Genomic DNA, 20,107 nt, shown 5'->3' with positions numbered 1-20,107 from the left:
TTCTATGATTCTATGGTCCTTGGGAAACTACAACTCTCACAAGGGGCAGAAGTCCCAAGATCCAGCCATTTCCCAAAAGCCTCGTGGGGTCCTTGTTGTTGTCAGTGCCTTGGCAATGTGACCAAGACTTAACCCTTGTTGTGTAGTCTGGTGCCCTTGCCCTTTGCAGAACTATAAGTCACTATCCCTTATTTGGGGGGGGGGGGTGCTCGACATCAAAACTATGTAACACGATTTTTGTTCCTGGTCTATAAAGGTCATTTCCCAATTGGTACTGTCCTAAAAACATGGGGAAAGTTTATTGAAGTGCCAAAATTTTGTTTTTGTGGGACATCTCACCGGACATTTTGCTATGGTTTTTCAATGGATATCTTTTTGAGTCTCAGCCAATTCAATATCATTTGTGGCAACTACAAAAACAAAGTTTCTGGAGCAGAGCAACAACTTTCAAAGCAAGGACTACCCAATTAAACAGGAAATAACACTTTCAAACCAGGAACAGGACTGGGTGGCCCATGAGGTCTCTTCCAACTCTTTGATTCTAGGATTCGATTATTATTATTATTATTATTAAGACTATATACCAGCACTGGGAGCCAGTGGGGTGTCATGGCTGAGCATTGCACTATTAGGGACCCGGGTTCGAATCTTTGCTCAGCCTTGGAAACCCATTGGGTGGCCTTGGGCAAGTCACACTCTCTCAACCTCAGAGGAAGCCAAACGCCCTCTGCACAAACGTTGCCAAGAAAAAAAAACACAATCGGGTTGCGTTCGGGTTGCAATAAGTCGCCAAACCAATCCGAAGACCCACAAAACCGCAGCAGTGTCGGCACTGTGTATGTTGTGGTCTCCAAATCCTATCGCCAGTGAAAAGAGAATGGGATTTGTAGTGCTGCAACACCCCAACGCCATGTCAACATTTCCTATCACTCTTTCTCCTCTAATCACCCTCTGCGCACTCTTCTTTTCCTCCCTTTTAACGCCACGCACGCACAGATTCTTTTCCAGCTTGCAAAACGATCCCTTCCCTTCGCCAATGTAGTTGCAGAACCTTTTTAAAATATATATATATACATATATATATAATTTAATTTAATTTTGTCGCACATCTGATTGGTCCAGACTGTATTAACTGTTGTTGTTTTCTTTTTGTATGGCGTGTGAATGACCGTTGCTTGGTTGGTCGAATAGGTCTCTCGATCTTTCTTACTGTAATAATTTATTGGATGTCGGTCATGTATTTATTAGTTACCAGATGTTAATAAAGTGCCAGCTTTTTTTTTTCCTTCTAGCGTGCGAGAAATTTTATTGGGTCTGATGAAGTTAATAATTAATAATATTAATAATAATATTAATAACCTTCTCATTGATCCATTGTAGTAGGTGATCGTTTTTGAACTGCATACGAAACCTAAGAGAAGACATGTCCACTAGGCTTGGTTGGTCCAAAAAAAATGGTTCAAAACTTGTTTTGGGGGGGGGGGGCTGGTGGTTCGATTCTAAAGTCAATTCCAATTTTCACTGGCTTCTCTGGCTTCAGCTGAGGCCAGGAAATTCTTTCCTTCTCTGGTTTAAAACTGACTTCTCTGGCTTAAGCCGAGGCCAGGAAATTCCTTCCTTCTCTGGTTTAAAACTGGCTTCTCTGACTTAAGCCGAAGCCAGGAAATTCCTTCCTTCTCTGGTTTAAAACTGGTTTCTCTGGCTTGAGCCGAGGACAGGAAATTCCTTCCTTCTCTGGTTTAAAACTGGTTTCTCTGACTTAAGCCGAAGCCAGGAAATTCCTTCCTTCTCTGGCTTTAAAACTGGTTTCTCTGACTTAAGTCAAAGCCAGGAAATTCCTTCCTTCTCTGGCTTTAAAACTGGTTTCTCTGACTTAAGCCGAAGCCAGGAAATTCCTTCCTTCTCTGGTTTAAAACTGGTTTCTCTGACTTAAGCCGAGGCCAGGAAATTCCTTCCTTCTCTGGTTTAAAACTGACTTCTATGACTTAAGCCGAAGCCAGGAAATTCCTTCCTTCTCTGGTTTAAAACTGGCTTCTCTGGCTTGAGCCGAGGACAGGAAATTCCTTCCTTCTCTGGTTTAAAACTGGCTTCTCTGGCTTGAGCCGAAGCCAGAAAATTCCATCCTTCGCTGGTTTAAAACTGGCTTCTTTGGCTTGAGCCGAGGCCAGAAAATTCCTTCCTTCGCTGGTTTAAAACTGGCTCCTTTGGCTTAAGCCGAAGCCAGAAAATTCCTTCCTTCGCTGGTTTAAAACTGGCTTCTTTGGCTTAAGCCGAAGCCAGAAAATTCCATCCTTCGCTGGTTTAAAACTGGCTTCTTTGGCTTAAGCCGAAGCCAGAAAATTCCTTCCTTCGCTGGTTTAAAACTGGCTCCTTTGGCTTAAGCCGAAGCCAGAAAATTCCATCCTTCGCTGGTTTAAAACTGGCTTTTTTGGCTTAAGCCGAAGCCAGAAAATTCCATCCTTCGCTGGTTTAAAACTAGCTTCTTTGGCTTAAGCCGAAGCCAGAAAATTCCTTCCTTCGCTGGTTTAAAACTGGCTTCTTTGGCTTGAGCCGAGGCCAGAAAATTCCTTCCTTCTCTGGTTTAAAACTGGTTTCTCTGGCTTAAGCCGAGGCCAGGAAATTCCTTCCTTCTCTGGTTTAAAACTGGCTTCTCTGGCTTGAGCCAAGGCCAGGAAATTCCTTCCTTCTCTGGTTTAAAACTGGCTTCTCTGGCTTAAGCCGAATCCAGGAAATTCCTTCCTTCTCTGGTTTAAAACTGACTTCTCTGGCTTGAGCCGAGGCCAGGGAGCAGAACCGGGGAAAAGCTGAATAATTTCCGATTCACTTCCTGAGTTGTAACAAAATGGTGGGACTTCCGGTTTTTAAAAAAGCTTCGATATTGCTTCAAAAGGTAATTTTAACGAAATTATTACGAGCAACGAGTTATCCGGTGCAACTCTATCCATGCGTAATGTCCACCTCCTTTGCTTATCTCCACTGCTCCATGAGCTATTACTATTCTGGATTTTGCTGACATGATTTCCTAACCATTTCTCCATGGCTGGTTGGTCGCTGTTCTCTTTTCCTCGGCCTAACCTTCTCTTTTTCTCTCCTCTCTTCCTCTCCTCCTCTGTCCGTCTCTTCCTTTTTCCTTTTCTGGTGTGTTGCCCTCTCTTAGAACCGCATGCATGAGTCTCTAATGCTCTTCGACTCCATCTGTAACAACAAATTCTTCATCGATACCTCCATCATTCTCTTCCTCAACAAGAAAGACCTGTTCGGTGAGAAGATCAAGAAATCACCTTTGACCATCTGCTTCCCTGAATACACAGGTAGGAGAGGTCTTCCGCCTTGGATGCTCAAGAAGCTAGGCATGAAGGAAACTGGTCCGACCCCAAAACTGGACAACTTTAGAGCAGTGGTTCCCAGACCTTTTCAGTTGTGGAGCCCCAATAAATGCTTATAGATTATACTAGCTGTACCCACCACATGTTGCTGTGGCCAACCTTTCCTCCCTCTTTCTCTCCTTCTTTCTTTCTTTCTTTCTTTCTTTCTCTCTTTCCTTCATTTCCCTCCCTTCCTCCTCTCCCTCTCTCCCTCCCTTCCATCCTTCCTTCCTTCCTCCCTCCCTCCCTCCCTTCCTTCTTTCCTTCTCTACCTCTGTCCTTCCTTTCCCTCCCTCCCTCTTTCCTTCCTCCCCTTTTTTCTTTCCTTCCTTCCTTCTCTACCTCTTTCCTTCCTTTCCCTTCCTCACTCTCTCCTTCCTTCCTTCCTTCCTTCCTTCCTTCCTTCCTTCCTTCCTTCCCTTTTTTTCTTTCCTTCTTTCCTTCCTTCCTTTCTTCCTTCTCTACCTCTTTCCTTCCTTTCTCTCCCTCCCTCTTCCTTCCTTCCCTTTTTTCTTTCCTTCCTTCCTTCTCTACCTCTTTCCTTCCTTTCCCTCCCTCCCTCTTTCCTTCCTTCCTTCCCCTTTTTTCTTTCCTTCCTTCCTTCCTTCTCTACCTCTTTCCTTCCTTCCCTCCCTCCCTCTTTCCTTCCTTCCTTCCCTTTTTTCTTTCCTTCCTTCTCTACCTCTTTCCTTCCCTCCCTCCCTTTGTTTCTTTCCTTCTCTCCTTCCTTCCTTCTCTCCTTCCTTCTCTACCTCTTTCCTTCCTTTCCCTCCCTCCCTCTTTCCTTCCTTCCTTCCCTTTTTTCTTTCCTTCCTTCTCTATCTCTTTCCTTCCTTTCCCTCCCCTTTTCTTTCTCTCCTTTCTTCCTTCTCTACCCATTCTTGGACTGCAACTCCCAGCAGTCCTCCTGATTGATCTCTCTACCTGCAATCTCTATCTATATATTTTATCTATCTGGAGGATTGCTGGGAGTTGCAGTCCAGGAATAGGAAATAGGAAATTTGTATGGATTGGGATGCTTACAAAGAAATCCAAGGAGAAGCACACTTGCAGCTTGGAAGCAGTGCATTTGGAGCATTGTCCTCCCCTAAAGGGGTCTGGTCTAGGGGATGCTGGGAGCTGTCATTTTCACGCATGCGCTGTATTGTCATTTAGCTTTTGGGGTTTTTTATGTCCTTTCTGCTGTTTTTAGGGAGGGATTTATGAGTGGTTGTCACTTGATGATCTGTTAGGGGTGTGGTGTCCAAATTTTGTGTCAATTTGTCCTGTGGTTTTTGAGTTCTGTTAATCCCACAGACAAACATTACATTTTTGTTTATATAGACCCCTGTCATGGGTTGCTGTGGCCCAGTCTATGTATATGTGTTTTGTGTGAGCATTTGTGTGTGTGTATGTGTGTGTGCATTTGTGTATATGTGTATATATGTGTGTTTGCGCATATATATGTGTGTGTGTGTGGTTTTGTGCATGCGTTGTAATTTTTTAAAAAATTACAACGAGTGACCTTCACTCATAAAAACACAGCAGAAGAGACTTTAAATGCATGCGCAAAACCATATATATATATATTAGGGCTGGGCGGTTTCGTTTCGTTAATTCGTAATTCGTTAATAATTCGTTAATTTTTTCAATTACAAAACGATAACGAACCATTCTGGAGCAATTTTTTAAAAAAACGAATTTTTAAACGCGTTTTGTAAATGCTTCGTATTTCGTTATTGTATTCGTTTCGTTATTGTTCTGAGGTCGTTTCATTATTATTTCCGCATGTCTGGGGCAAGTTTTTTGTTTAATTAGTGAAAAAAAATTATAATATCACACCAACAGTCAACAACAGAGGGAGAGGGAAGCTTCAGAAGTTTTTGGAGGTTTTTTTAGCGTATTTCGCGGTCGCGTCCGCCATTAACGAATCGATTCGTTATTGTTTCGGAAATCGATTCGTTAATTTTTTACCATTTACGAAATTTCGTAAATATCGAACTTTTTAAAAGGAAAATTTTGTAATTATTTTAAATATCGAAACAAAAAAAAAACCCCAAATACAAATCGATTTTAGAAACAAATTTTTCCGTTGTTACCCAGGCCTAATATACACACTAGGCCTGGGCGGTTTCGTTCGTTAATTTTGTAATTCGTTAAATATTCGTTAATTTTAGCAATTACAAAACGATTACAAAACTTATTTTTAAACCCGGAAGTGTTTTTAAATATCGAAACGGCATGCGCCAAATATTTTTGTATTTCCGTCCATTTCGGAAATACGTAAGATGGCTAGATGCTTGCTGGGAGCTCTCCTCTCTCTCCTCTCCTTAGCCAGTCAGAGCCTGAAAGAGGAGGAGGAGGAGGAGGAGGAGGAGAGGGCGGGGAAGGCGCCGGCTGAGCAAGCGAGCGAGAGGGCGAGCGACCCTCAGCGGGAAGGTGGCCCCGTCCCTCCTTCCTCACCTTTGCGGTGGGTGTGCTTCGTTCTCCCAATTCCGCACTGAAACCTTAGCGGAGGGCTGGGCTAGATGGTCTTTGGGGAGCCCTTCTCCCAATTTCGCATTGAGACCATAGCAGAGGGCGGGACTAGATGGCCTTTGGGGAGCCCCTTCTCCCAATTCCACATTGAAACTTTAGCAGAGGGCTGGAATGGATGGCCTTTGGGGAGCCCCTTCTCCCAATTCTGCATTGAAACCTTAGGAGGGGGCTGGACCAGATGGCCTTTGGGGAGCCCCTTCCTCCAATTCCGCATTCAAACCTTAGCAGAGGGCTGGACTAGATGGCCTTTGGGGAGCCCCTTCTCCCAATTCCGCATTGAAACCTTAAGAGGGGGCTGGACTAGATGGCCTTTGGGGAGCCCCTTCCTCCAATTCCGCATTCAAACCTTAGCAGAGGGCTGGGCTAGATGGCCTTTGGGGAGCCCTTCTCCCAATTTCACATTGAGACCTTAAGAGGGGGCTGGACTAGATGGCCTTTGGGGAGCCCCTTCCTCCAATTCCGCATTCAAACCTTAGCAGAGGGCTGGGCTAGATGGCCTTTGGGGACCCCCTTCTCCCAATTCCGCACTGAAACCTTAGCTTCGGAGGAGCCGGGCCCGACTCGGCGGCAGCGCTTGAGTGCCTGCCTTCCCTCCTTAATAATAATTTCTCCTCCCTATTCTACTAAATTAATAATTAAATTAAAAAAATATTGAAAAAATATTGGGAAAAAAAGGGCGCCACCTTTACAAAATGTTTTGTAAATATTAACGAAATTTCGTAAATACCGAACTTTTTTAAGGGAAAATTTTGTAATTATTTTAAATATCGAAACAAAAAAAACCCCAAATACAAATCGATTTTAGAAACAAATTTTTGCGTTGTTACCCAGGCCTAGTAGTGAGGTATGTTGGAGGTATGTCCCATTGTCCTAATTCCAACAGACCTCACAACCTCTGAGGATGCTTGCCATAGATGCAGGCGAAACGTCAGGAGAAATGCCTCTAGAACATGGCTCTATAGCCCGAAAAAACCCACAAGAACTTAGTTATTTAGCTGCTAACTTGGCAATTTTGATAAAAATGAGGGAGAGGAAAACCTCAAAACTATAAATCCCAAGAACTACAACTCCCAAATGACAAAATCAATTTTTTTTGAGTTGAGAACATACATTGGGTTGTTAGGTGTATCGTGTCCAAATTTGGTACCAATTCGTCCAGTGGTTTTTGAGTTCTGTGAATACCACAAACGAACATTACATTTTTATTTATATAGATATATGCAAACACACATATATACACACAGAAAACACATATACAGCAACTGGGCCACAGCAATGCATGGCAGGGGGTGACTAGTGTCAAATAGAGTCCATATGTGATGAGGAATGTACACGTGCAGATGCTTCTTCTCTTCCGATGACGATAAGGGACGCTTCTTCCTTCCCGTTTCCCCGCAGGTCCCAACACGTACGAGGACGCGGCCGCCTATATCCAAGCACAATTCGAAAGCAAAAACCGCTCCCCGAACAAGGAGATTTACTGTCACATGACTTGTGCGACAGACACGAACAACATCCAGGTGGTCTTCGACGCCGTCACCGACATCATCATTGCCAACAACCTCCGAGGCTGCGGCTTATACTGACTTCCCTTGTCCCTCCGACCCTTCCTCCTGTCCATCCTGTATAGCAACCAACATATTTGGAAATAATCACAGCGAGAGGAAAAAATAAATAAAACAAAATAACAATATTTGGTGGGGGAGGCGGGCGGCGGGGGGAGAAAAAGGCCAAAATGAAATACGAGTCTCTCACATACACACACGCACACACACACACACACAATATAACGGTGATAGGGATGGTAAACGAATCATGCAAGTTGGTAAATTAAAAAAAAGGCGTAACGGAAAAGTTTTATAGATACATAAATATATATAATATTGAATATTATATATATAATATTTAAAGAAACACTTTTTTCCCCTCACTTTTCTTTTCTTTTCGTTTTTCTTTCGTTTGCCTCCGCAAGCTCTGGGTAGAACTCGACCAAGTCGTCGCCCCGTCTTTCCCATTCGAGACGTTTCGCGGCAGAAAATTCAATCCCGAAACGAGAAAAATTAAAAATAGTGACCGATTTTTCTAAAGTCTCTTCCCATAGATTTAAAAACTAAGGATTTAAAAAAAAAAACACAACGAATCACACTTTCTTAAAAGTGAAAGTGGGCGGGAGTAGTGATATTATTTTTTTAAAGATTCCTTTGCGTGCAGGGCGCAATTTTTCTCTTTTTCGTGTGGTTATTATGCTTTGTTTTGTTTTTCTTTAATGAGACCACTTGGCTTTCAGGATGGCTCGCTTCTGTGCGCTGGAAAGCCCACCCAAATATATATATATATATAGTAGAGTTTCGCTTATCCGACCTTCACTTATCCGACATTCTGTCGTATCTGACATTCTTATCCGAATGGAAAGCCCACCCAAAAATTTGGGTGCCCTGGAAAGCCCACCCAAATATATATATATATATATATATATATATATATATATATATATAGTAGAGTTTCACTTATCCGACCTTCACTTATCCGGCATTCTGTTGTATCTGACATTCTTATCCAAATGGAAAGCCCACCCAAAATAAAAGCGCTGGAAAGCCCACCCAAATATATATATATATATATATATATATATATATAGTAGAGTTTCGCTTATCCGACCTTCACTTATCCGACATTCTGTCGTATCCGACATTCTTATCCGAATGGAAAACCCATCCTGCACTGGAAAGCCCACCCAAATATATATATATATATATATATATATATATATATATATATATATAGTAGAGTTTCGCTTATCCGACCTTCACTTATCCGACATTCTGTCGTATCCGACATTCTTATCTGAATGGAAAGCCCATCCTGCGCTGGAAAGCCCACCCAAATATATATATATATATATATAGAGAGAGAGAGAGAGAGAGAGTAGAGTTTTGCTTATCCGACCTTCACTTATCCGACACTCTGTCGTATCTGACATTCTTATCCGAATGGAAAGCCCACCCTGCGCTGGAAAGCCCTCCCAAATATATACTCTACTATATATATATATATAGAGAGAGAGAGAGAGAGAGAGAGAATAGAGTTTCGCTTATCCGACCTTCGCTTATCCGACATTCCGTCTTATCCGACATTCTTATCCGACGTCCCCCTTTTCCTCCAGCATTTCCCCTCCAATTAATGGAGCGCTCTAACTACACAGATATCGATGAATACAATGCAAATACACAAATGTTCTGTTACTATAAACTTCAGCAAAAATACTTATTAGAATAATGTTTAAAATCTTCCAACATGCGACCCCAAAGCGTATTCCCAAGACTGTTTATCCCATCTTGAATTCACATGGAACAGTTTGTCCGCATGACTGTTGGTTGATCCGACTAATTGTTTTGGAAAACATTAATATTATGTTTGTTACACCGTTGTAAATAGTCTCTATATGTGTACGATATGAGTTAGTTTGGTATTTTCATCACTATTCTGAAGAGCCCGTGGTAGCTCAGTGGGTTAAACCGCTGTGCCGACAGGTCGCAGGTTCGAATCCGGGGAGAGGCGGATGGGCTCCCTCTATCAGCTCCAGCTCCTCATGTGGGGACATTAGAGAAGTCTCCCACAAGGATGAAAAACTCTTTAAACCCTGTTGTTAGTATTCTAGGTGTCTAGCACCACTTCAGATGGGTAACAGTCAGAGACTCCATATTATCCGACTATTTCATTTTTCCGACATTCTTCCGGGCCATGTATGTCGGATAAGCGAGACTCTACTGTATAAATATATATCCAAAAATTAAGAGGAAATGCAATGTGCAAAAACAAAAAAAACCCACCCTGGCTTCAAGAAATGTAACTTCTTCCCCAGTGAAAGTGCAAAAGATGCTCGTGTTTGGTCACCTTTGCTTAAACCAGCATGGCCAATGAGGATGTGAAGGATTGTGCACCTGTAACAGCACCTCTAGAGGCCGGGAGGAGGTATCACGATCTACCCATGTAAACCGCCTTGAGTCGCCATTTCGGCTGAGAAAGGCGGTATAAAAGTAAAGCAAATAAATAAATAAAAAGCACCAAAATCATCCCCTGGGCAACGTCCTTGCAGACGGCCAATTCTCTCACGCCAGAAGCGACAAAAGAAAATCATTATTCTTCAATATTTTTGCTGAAGTTTTTAGTAACAGGACACGTGTGTATTTGCACTAAAGGAGCGTTCCCCAACTCTCTCTCCATTCCCAGTAAGTGAAAAAGGCAAGACAATGAGGAGGAAGAGGGAGGAAAGGGGGAAAAGAGGAAGGACTGGAAGTGGAAGCATCCTCCCTCCTTCCATCTGTGATTTCCATGCTCCTTTTCCGCATCCGGACACTTCCTGCTGAGCCCTCTGGTCCTGATGCATCACCTTGCCTTAACTCTTTAATCCCTGTTGTTAGTATTCTAGGTGTCAGATGAATAATAGTAGGAGACTCCATATTATCCGACATTTTCATTTATCCGACATTCTTCCGGGCCATGTATGTCGGATAAGAAAGACTCTACTGTATAAATATATATCCAAAAATTAAGAGGAATTTTGGCACTTTCCCGGCTGTGCAAAAAAACCCACCCTGGCTTCAAGAAATGTAACTTCTTCCCCAGTGAAAGTGCAAAAGATGCTCATGTTTGGTCACCTTTGCTTAAACCAGCATGGCCAATGGGAATGTGAAGGATTGTGCACCTGTAACAGCGCCTCTAGAGGCCAGGAGGAGGTATCACTATCTACCCATGGAAATGTCACTACAGTTAACCGGTACCCGCGAGGATTGCTAGCTGCCAGATAAATGTAATTATTTATTTGAAACACAACAAGATGAGTCCGCAGCTGACAGATGATAATTTTGTCAGTGCCGATTGTTTTTAAGTGCAGGCCAAGGTCCTTAGGCACTGCACCCAGTGTGCCAATCACCACTGGACCACCTTGAGTGGCTTGTGCCAGAGTCTTTGCAGTTTTTATTATTATTATTATTATTATTATTATTTGAAACACAACAAAATTAGTTTACAGCAGACACTCTGCTGACTGTTGTATTGGATCACACGTCGGACCCTTCCAAAGTGTCTAGGACTGTCTGATGTATCGGCGAATAATGCGTGCAGATCCCAGTAAGTTGGCCTTCTGCAGCTGACAGATGGTAATCTTGTTGGTGATGATTGTGTTTAAGTGCAGGCCAAGGTCTTGAGGCACTGCACCCAGTGTGCCGATCACCACTGGGACCACCTTGACTGGTTTGTGCCAGAGTCTTTGCTTATTATTATTATTATTATTATTTTGTCTATTTATACCCCACTTTATCTCTCCCAAAGGAGACTCAAGGCAGTTTACGATTCAAAGTATGACCACCTTGTTATGGGCATCCCACTCCTACCTGCGTATCCTCTATTGTTACAGGTGCTACAGCTTTTCTTCCATTGATTCCATTGGAGAGAGGACGTTCATCCTTTCGTGTATCTTTTGATCACTTGAGTTGGGCCTAAAAGGGAAGTATACATGGAGAAAATGCAATCATGGGATCCAAGTGGGAAACTTCAGCCATTTTTCCCTTATTTTTCGAGACATTTTTAGAGGCACGGTAGCTTATTCCCGATCGGAGACCTCGAGAATAGTCATATTAATAATGTTATATTTCCTTGCAATATATATATATATATTTAATCGTGTCAGAAGCAACTTGAGAAATTGCAAGTCGTTTCCGGGGCGCCCAGGTGTGTTACCATCCTGTGGGTGGCTTCCCTCATGTCCCTGCATGGGAAGCTGGAGCTGACAGGTGGGCGCTCACCCCATCTTGCGGATTGCAATTCACGTTTAATCGTGTCAGAAACGACTTGAGGAATTGCAAGTCGTTTCCGGTGCACCCAGATGGGTTACCATCCTGTGAGTGGCTTCCCTCATGTCCCTGCATGGGAAGCTGGAGCTGACAGGTGGGAGCTCACCCCATCTTGCGGATTGAAGCTCATGTTTAATCATGTCAGAAACGACTTGAGAAATTGCAAGTCGTTTCCGGTGCGCCCAGATGGGTTACCATCCCGTGGGTGGCTTCCCTCATGTCCCTGCATGGGAAGCTGGAGCTGACAGGTGGGAGCTCTCCCCATCTTGCGGATTGAAATTCATATTTAATCGTGTCAGAAGCGACTTGAGAAATTGCAAGTCATTTCCGGTGCGCCCAGGTGTGTTACCATCCCGTAGGTGGCTTCTCGCATGTCCCTGCATGGGAAGCTGGAGCTGACAGGTGGGAGCTCACCCCATCTTGTGGATTGAAATTCATATTTAATCGTGTCAGAAACGACTTGCAATTTCTCAAGTCGTTTCTGACACGATTAAATATGAATTAAATATGAATTTCAATTGAGAAATTGCAAGTCATTTCTGGTGCGCCCAGGTGGGTTACCATCCCGTGGGTGGCTTCCCTCATGTCCTTGCATGGGAAGCCGGAGCTGACAGGTGGGAGCTCACCCCATCTTGCGGATCGAAATTCACGTTTAATCGTGTCAGAAATGACTTGAGAAATCGCAAGTCGTTTCTGGTGCGCCCAGGTGTGTTACCATCCTGTGGGTGACTTCTCTCATGTCCCTGCATGGGAAGCTGGAGCTGACAGGTGGGAGCTCACCCCCATCTTGCGGATCCAAACTGACAACCTTCAGGTTAGTAGTTCAGCTGGAACAATTGTGCCACCACGGCTCCTAGTTCCTTGCAATATGGAATCGGCATGCCATTTTGAAAACTTCGGCCATTTTTTTGTTCCCTTATTTTTCGAGTCGTTCGTCTCTCGTTCCAGATTGGAAGCGAGGAGAATTCTTATATCAACGATTGATATTAAATTTATTTATTTTGCGTACAAACCCAACAAACTTGACTTGGGAATGGGCTGGGCATTCATTAAGAGGTGCATTTTTTCCCCTTCCTTAGTTTTAATACTTGTTGAATTGTCTCGTTCACTCTGTATTTCCATTTTTAAGAAAGCACAGCTGTCGCCGAACCGAGTTGGCCCAAATTCCCCCAATTTTAAGACTTTTTTTGCCCCCTCTGAAGGACACTGTGTATCGCATACCCGATTCCACCCCGTTTTCTCCACAATTCCTGTATATTTTCATTCTTTTTTTAAGAATTTAAAGCAGGTTAGTTCCGTTTGCAATTTTATTTATTTTTTCCCAAATCCCCCCGTGAACGCTTCCTTCCCTTTGTCCGATCCTTCCTTCTTTTCTTTTTTTTCGTGGGTGGTGTTTCACACGTTCGTTCCCTCTTTTCCTCGCTCTCCCCGTTTCCTTCCTCTTTCCTCTCTCACGTGAGGATGTTCGTTCTGCGAAAAAGTTCAAAAAAATATACAAAAAACAAAGAAAAAAAAAAGGAGAAAACGACCTTTGGGGAAAAAAAAATAAAACACACACACACGACACACACACCAAAACCGACTAGAAAAAAAAAGTTCTAAAAAAATAATAATAAATAAGAGAAACGAATGTAGTTGTTTACATTATTTTAAAGAAAAAGAAAAGCCACTGTTTTCATCAACGGCCCTTCTTTTCTTTTCTTTTTTCTTTTTTTGTCCTTTCTACTTTAATTAGCAGTTCAGATGTCGTCACGGTTTCACTTTTTAAGAGTGTACCTTTCGCTGGGAAAAGCCAGTCGCACCGATTTCAAATGAAAATACGATTCAAGAGGAAAAACTAAAGAGCGTGCATATATATATGTATATGTATATATATATATGTATGTATGCATATGCACACATCAGGTCTTTCTAAGCCTTTCTATTATTACCAATCAGTGAGGTTTCTGTGATCTATTAGACACTGCCAATTTCTTTCTCTGACTAATGGAATAAAAAAAAATTCATGTGTAGCTTAATAAAGAGAATGTTTGTCTGTACCACCAAGGCTCTTTCTCGCTTACCTTCTGATTCGAGGCTCGGCTTCTTTCATTCTCACACCTTATTTATTTTATATATTTATTATCAGAGGCGGCCCTAGGTAATTTTCAATGGTAAGCAAACATTATTTTGGCGCCCCGCCCCCCCAACCAATCATTGATATATATTTTCTGTTTGTCGTGGGAGTTCTGTGTGCCATATTTGGTTCAGTTCCATCATTGGTGGAGTTCAGAATGCCCTTTGATTGTAGGTGAACTATACATCCCAGTAACTACACTTGCCGCACTTGCTCCCTTGCCTGGCCCGCTTTGGGTCCGGAGGCGTGCCTGAAGCCCCCCAGTGTGTGCACCAAATGTCACCTCTTCTCCTGACTTTCTCCTCAGCCATTGGGACCAAGAGAGAGAGAGAGAGGTGGAGATGCCCACCTTTCCTGAAGGTAGGCGCAAAAACAAAGGAGGGAGCGGAGGTGGGAGATACCTCCAGCCGGAGGGGCTCTCTCTCTCTCTCTCTCTCTCTCTCTCTCTTGGTCCCAATGACTGAAGAGAAAGTCAGGAGAAGAGGTGACTTTTGGTGTACATGCTGGGGTCTTCAGACACGCCTCCGGACCCGAAGTGGGCAAGGCGCAGCGGCTCCGCCCCTTGGCCCACCTGCGGATTGGGGAAAGGAGAGGAGGCGGGTGGAGCCGGTCATGGGAGCTGGTCATGGGGAAGGGATCGAACGCGGAGAACGATTGAGCGCCAGCTCTGCTCGCACACCCGGTGGCCGGGTGGAGCAGGAACGAGAGGGGTGAGGCGAGGCTCAAGGGCCCGGCCCCTTTGGGAAGAGGATCGCCCTGCAGTGAGGAAAGAAAGCCGAGGCTCCCCCCGGTCTGCTAGGGCTGTTGTGAGCTGAGGGGGGCTCCTCAAGTGGTGGTCGAGGGGCATTTACAGAGGCGCCTCTGCGCCCCTGGCAAACAAAAGTGTTCTGCGACCGCTTACTTTGCGTAATGGACGAGCCGCCCCTGTTTATTATTTGCTACTAGAGACAAAGTTGAAGTACTTTGGCCACATCATGAGGAGACAGCAAAGCCTAGAGAAGACAATTGTGCTGGGGAAAGTAGAAGGGAAAAGGAAGAGGGGCCGACCAAGGGCAAGATGGATGGATGGCATCCTTGAAGTGACTGGACTGACCTGGAAGGAGCTGGGGGTGGGGACGGCCGACAGGGAGCTCTGCTGTGGGCTGGTCCATGAGGTCACAAAGAGTCGGAGACGACTGAACAACAATGGGCTGACAGTGCCTGGAGCAAACTCTTCTTGAAAGGTGATTAGATGTCCCTGCCTGTTTTTCTCTCTGCTGTTTTTGCTGTTGTAATTTTAGAATTTTTTAATACTGGTAGCCAGATTTTGTTCATTTTCATGGTTTTCATGGTTCACCTTTCAAGAAGAGTTTGCTCCAGGCACAGTCAGCCCATTGTATGCTAATCAAGGTGGTCAGTTGAAAAGATTCACACCTAGCCCAACTCACAAAAGCCCTTCGTCTCACCCTGGTCATTCCACAGATATATAAACCCTTTTTTTCCCAGCTCCAGCAGACCTCACCTCTGAGAATGCTTGCCATAGATGCAGGCGAAACGTCAGGAGAAATGCCTCTAGAACATGGCCATATAGCCCGAAAAAACCCACAAGAACTGAACAACAACATTATTTGAACGTATATGCCGCCACTCCCCTGGGGCTCGGAGCGGCTTACAAGAATGGCTAAAATCTAACACAATTTAAAAACAATTTAAAAACAGCAATATCAAAAATCAAAGGCCTGTCGAAACAGGTATGTCTTACATGCCCTGCGGAAAGCTGGTAAGTCCCGCAAGGCACGGACTTCAGGTGGCAGAGTATTCCAGAGTGATGGTGCCACTGCTGTGAAGACTCTGCATCTGGTTGTTGTTAGACGCAAGGTCTTGACACTGGGAATTTCCAACAAATCTTGGTCCTCAGAACGGAGGGATCTCTGGGGTTGGTAGGGGGTGAGGCGGTCCCTCAGATACATCGGCCCCAGACCATGCAAGGCCTTAAAGGTGAGTACCATCCCTTTGAAAATGATCCGGTGCTCAATTGGTAACCAATGCAGCTGCAGTAAGATTGGGGTTATGTGGCATCTCATCGGAATTCCCGCAAGAAGCCGAGCAGCTGCATTTTGTACCAACTTTGGCTTCCGGATCACTGACAGAGGAAGGCCAATGTAGAGGCCGTTACAGTAGTCCAGTCTTGAGATGACCATGGCCTGGATCACCGTAGCTAGGTCATCCCTGGACAGGGAGGGGGCCAGCCGTCTAGCCTGCCACAGGTGAAAGAAGGCGGTTCTGCTCACGGCGAAGACCTGGGCCTCCATCGTCAGCAGAGGGTCCAAAAGGACTCCCAGACTCTTGACCAGCTAGAAGTGGGGAATGCCGTGGATGTGGCGTACCTGGATTTCAGGAAGGCCTTCGACAAGGTCCCCCATGACCTTCTGGCAAGGAAACTAGTCGAATGTGGGCTAGGCAAAACTACGGTGAGGTGGATCTGTAATTGGTTAAATGGACGAACCCAGAGGGTGCTCACTAATGCTTCCTCTTCATCCTGGAAAGAAGTGACAAGTGGAGTGCCGCAGGGTTCCGTCCTGGGCCCGGTCCTGTTCAACATCTTTATTAATGACTTAGATGAAGGGCTAGAAGGCAGGATCATCAAGTTTGCAGACGACACCAAATTGGGAGGGAGAGCCAAGACTCCAGAGGACAGGAGCAGAATTCAAAACCATCTTGACAGATTAGAGAGAAGAATGGCCAAAACTAACAAAATGAAGTTCAACAGTGACAAATGCAAGATACTCCACTTTGGGAGAAAAAAATGAAATGCAAAGATACAGAATGGGGGACAATGCCTGGCTCGAGAGCAGTACGTGTGAAAAAGATCTTGGAGTCCTCGTGGACAACAAGTTAAACATGAGCCAACAATGTGATGTGGCGGCAAAAAAAGCCAATGGGATTTTGGCCTGCATCAATAGGAGCCTAGTGTCTAGATCTAAGGAAGTAATGCTACCCCTCTATTCTGCTTTGGTTAGACCACATCTGGAATATTGTGTCCAATTCTGGGCACCACAACTGAAGAGAGATATTGACAAGCTGGAATGTGTCCAGAGGAGGGCGACTAAAATGATCAAGGGTCTGGAGAACAAGCCCTATGAGGAGCGGCTTAGGGAACTGGGCATGTTTAGCCTGAAGAAGAGAAGGCTGAGAGGAGATATGATAGCCATGTATAAATATGTGAGAGGAAGCCACAGGGAGGAGGAGGGAGCAAGCTTGTTTTCTGCTTCCTTGGAGACTAGGACGCAATGGAACAATGGCTTCAAACTACAAGAGAGGAGATTCTATCTGAACATGAGGAAGAACTTCCTGACTGTGAGAGCCGTTCAACAGTGGAACTCTCTGCTCCGGAGTGTGGTGGAGGCTCCTTCTTTGGAAGCTTTTAAGCAGAGGCTGGATGGCCATCTGTCAGGGGTGATTTGAATGCAATATTCCTGCTTCTTGGCAGAATGGGGTTGGACTGGATGGCCCATGAGGTCTCTTCCAACTCTTTGATTCTATGATTCTATGATTCTAAGACCTAAAATAAAGATCATTCAACGGATATACAAACCAGACAGTGTGTGAGTGTGTGAATGGGACATGAAAGGGAATGCTTCCACAGATGTGGATGATAAGGCACAGAGATGCAACCAGGAGGAAAAGGGATGCAGCTGATGATGACGCAAAGGAGCTCCACCCAAAGGCCTCTCTTTATATCATTCTGCTCCTAGTTTCTCACTCTTCCCATTACTGCAGAGCATCAGTCCAAAGGAAGGAAGCCTTCGGGTGGCATCTAGTGCCCAGCTCTGAGATTGCAGCATCAGGATGCAAACACGAGGACAACAGAGACATCTTAATTCTCACCCTGTGAGATAAGACTGCCATATATGAGAATATACAGGTATAGGTTGTCCCCTGACATTAAGTCTAGTCGAGTCCGACTCTGTGGGGTGATGCTCATCTCCATTTCTAAGCTGAAGAGCTGGCATTGTCCAGACACCTCCAAGGTCATGTGGCCAGCATGACTGCATGGAGCACCATTACCTTCCCGCTGGAGTGGTACCTATTGATCTACTCACATTTGCATGTTTTCGAACTGCAAGGTTGGCACAAGCAGGGGCTAACAGTGGGAGCTCATCCTGCTCCCTGGAATCGAACCGCCAATCTTTTGGCCAACAAGCACAGCAGCTCAGGAGCGCCGTTACATTCCCACAGAAGGGGTACCTATTGTTATAGTCACATTTGCATGGTTTCGAACTGCTAGGTTGGCAGAAGCTGGGGCTAACAGCGGGAGCTCACCTTGCTCCCTAGAATCGAACCGCCAACCTTTTGGCTAGCAAGCTCGGCAGCTCAGGAGCGCCGTTACATTCCCACAGAAGAGGTACCTATTGATCTAGTCACATTTGCATGTTTTCTAACTGCTAGGTTGGCAGAAGCAGGGGCTAACAGTGGGAGCTCATCCTGCTCCCTGGAATCAAACCACCAATCTTTTGGCCAGCAAGCTCAGCAGCTCAGGAGCGCCGTTACATTCCCACAGAAGGGGTACCTATTGATCTAGTCACATTTGCATGTTTTCGAACTGCAAGGTTGGCAGAACCTGGGGCTAACAGCGGGAGCTCACCTTGCTCCCTGGAATCGAACCACCAACCTTTTGGCTAGCAAGCTCGGCAGCTCAGGAGCGCCGTTACATTCCCACAGAATGTGGGAATGATCTAATCACATTTGCATGTTTTCAAACTGCTAGGTTGGCAGAAGCAGGGGCTAACAGCGGGAACTCACCCTGCTCCCTGGAATCGAACCGCCAACCTTTTGGCCAGCAAGCTCGGCAGCTCAGGAGCGCCGTTACATTCCCACAGAAGGGGTACCTGTTGATCTAGTCACATTTGCATGTTTTCTAACTGCTAGGTTGGCAGAAGCTGGGGCTAACAGCGGGAGCTCACCTTGCTCCCTGGAATCGAACCGCCAACCTTTTGGCTAGCAAGCTCAGCAGCTCAGGAGCGCCGTTACATTCCCACAGAAGGGGTACCTGTTGATCTAGTCACATTTGCATGTTTTCTAACTGCTAGGTTGGCAGAAGCAGGGGCTAACAGCGGGAGCTCACCTTGCTCCCTGGAATTGAACCGCCAACTTTTTGGCCAGCAAGCTCAGTGGCTCAGGAGCGCCGTTACATTCCCACAGAAGGGGTACCTATTGATCTACTCACATTTGCATGTTTTCTAACTGCTAGGTTGGCAGAAGCAGGGGCTAACAGCGGGAGCTCACCTTGCTCCCTGGAATTGAACCGCCAACTTTTTGGCCAGCAAGCTCAGCGGCTCAGGAGCGCCGTTACATTCCCACAGAAGGGATACCTATTGATCTACTCACATTTGCATGTTTTTGAACTGCTAGGTTGGCAGAAGCAGGGCCTAACAGCAGGAGCTCACCCTGCTCCCTGGAATCGAACTGCCAACCTTTTGGCCAGCAAGCTCGGCAGCTCAGGAGCGCCGTTACATTCCCACAGAATGTGGGAATGATCTAATCACATTTGCATGTTTTCGAACTGCTAGGTTGGCAGAAGCAGGGGCTAACAGCGGGAACTCACCCTGCTCCCTGGAATCGAACCGCCAACCTTTTGGCCAGCAAGCTCGGCAGCTCAGAAGCGCCGTTACATTCCCACAGAAGGGGTACCTGTTGATCTAGTCACATTTGCATGTTTTCTAACTGCTAGGTTGGCAGAAGCAGGGGCTAACAGCGGGAGCTCACCTTGCTCCCTGGAATTGAACCGCCAACTTTTTGGCCAGCAAGCTCAGCGGCTCAGGAGCGCCGTTACATTCCCACAGAAGGGGTACCTATTGATCTACTCACATTTGCATGTTTTCTAACTGCTAGGTTGGCAGAAGCAGGGGCTAACAGCGGGAGCTCACCTTGCTCCCTGGAATTGAACCGCCAACTTTTTGGCCAGCAAGCTCAGCGGCTCAGGAGCGCCGTTACATTCCCACAGAAGGGATACCTATTGATCTACTCACATTTGCATGTTTTCGAACTGCTAGGTTGGCAGAAGCAGGGCCTAACAGCAGGAGCTCACCCTGCTCCCTGGAATCGAACTGCCAACCTTTTGGCCAGCAAGCTCAGCAGCTCAGGAGCGCCGTTACATTCCCACAGAATGTGGGAATGATCTAGTCACATTTGCATGTTTTCGAACTGCTACGTTGGCAGAAGCAGGGGCTAACAGTGGGAGCTCCCCTTGCTCTCTGGAATTGAACTGCCAACATTTT

General features: G+C 45.4%; 1 protein-coding gene across 1 annotated transcript in view; it reads left to right on the top strand.

Annotated features, from left to right (window-relative positions):
- Positions 1 to 13,773, top strand: part of GNAO1 (G protein subunit alpha o1) — a 288,809-nt gene extending 275,036 nt beyond the window's left edge. The window contains exons 7-8 of the mRNA XM_067471007.1: positions 3,158 to 3,311; positions 7,281 to 13,773. Coding sequence (XP_067327108.1) covers positions 3,158 to 3,311; positions 7,281 to 7,468 — 342 coding nt within the window. The 3' untranslated portion in view covers positions 7,469 to 13,773. The remainder of the gene's footprint in view (positions 1 to 3,157; positions 3,312 to 7,280) is intronic.
- The last annotated feature ends 6,334 nt before the right edge of the window (positions 13,774 to 20,107 follow it).

This window comes from Anolis sagrei, chromosome 8 (assembly GCF_037176765.1).
Source record: "Anolis sagrei isolate rAnoSag1 chromosome 8, rAnoSag1.mat, whole genome shotgun sequence".
Classification (NCBI taxonomy): domain Eukaryota; kingdom Metazoa; phylum Chordata; class Lepidosauria; order Squamata; family Dactyloidae; genus Anolis; species Anolis sagrei.
This window is presented reverse-complemented; position numbering and strand designations above follow the sequence as displayed.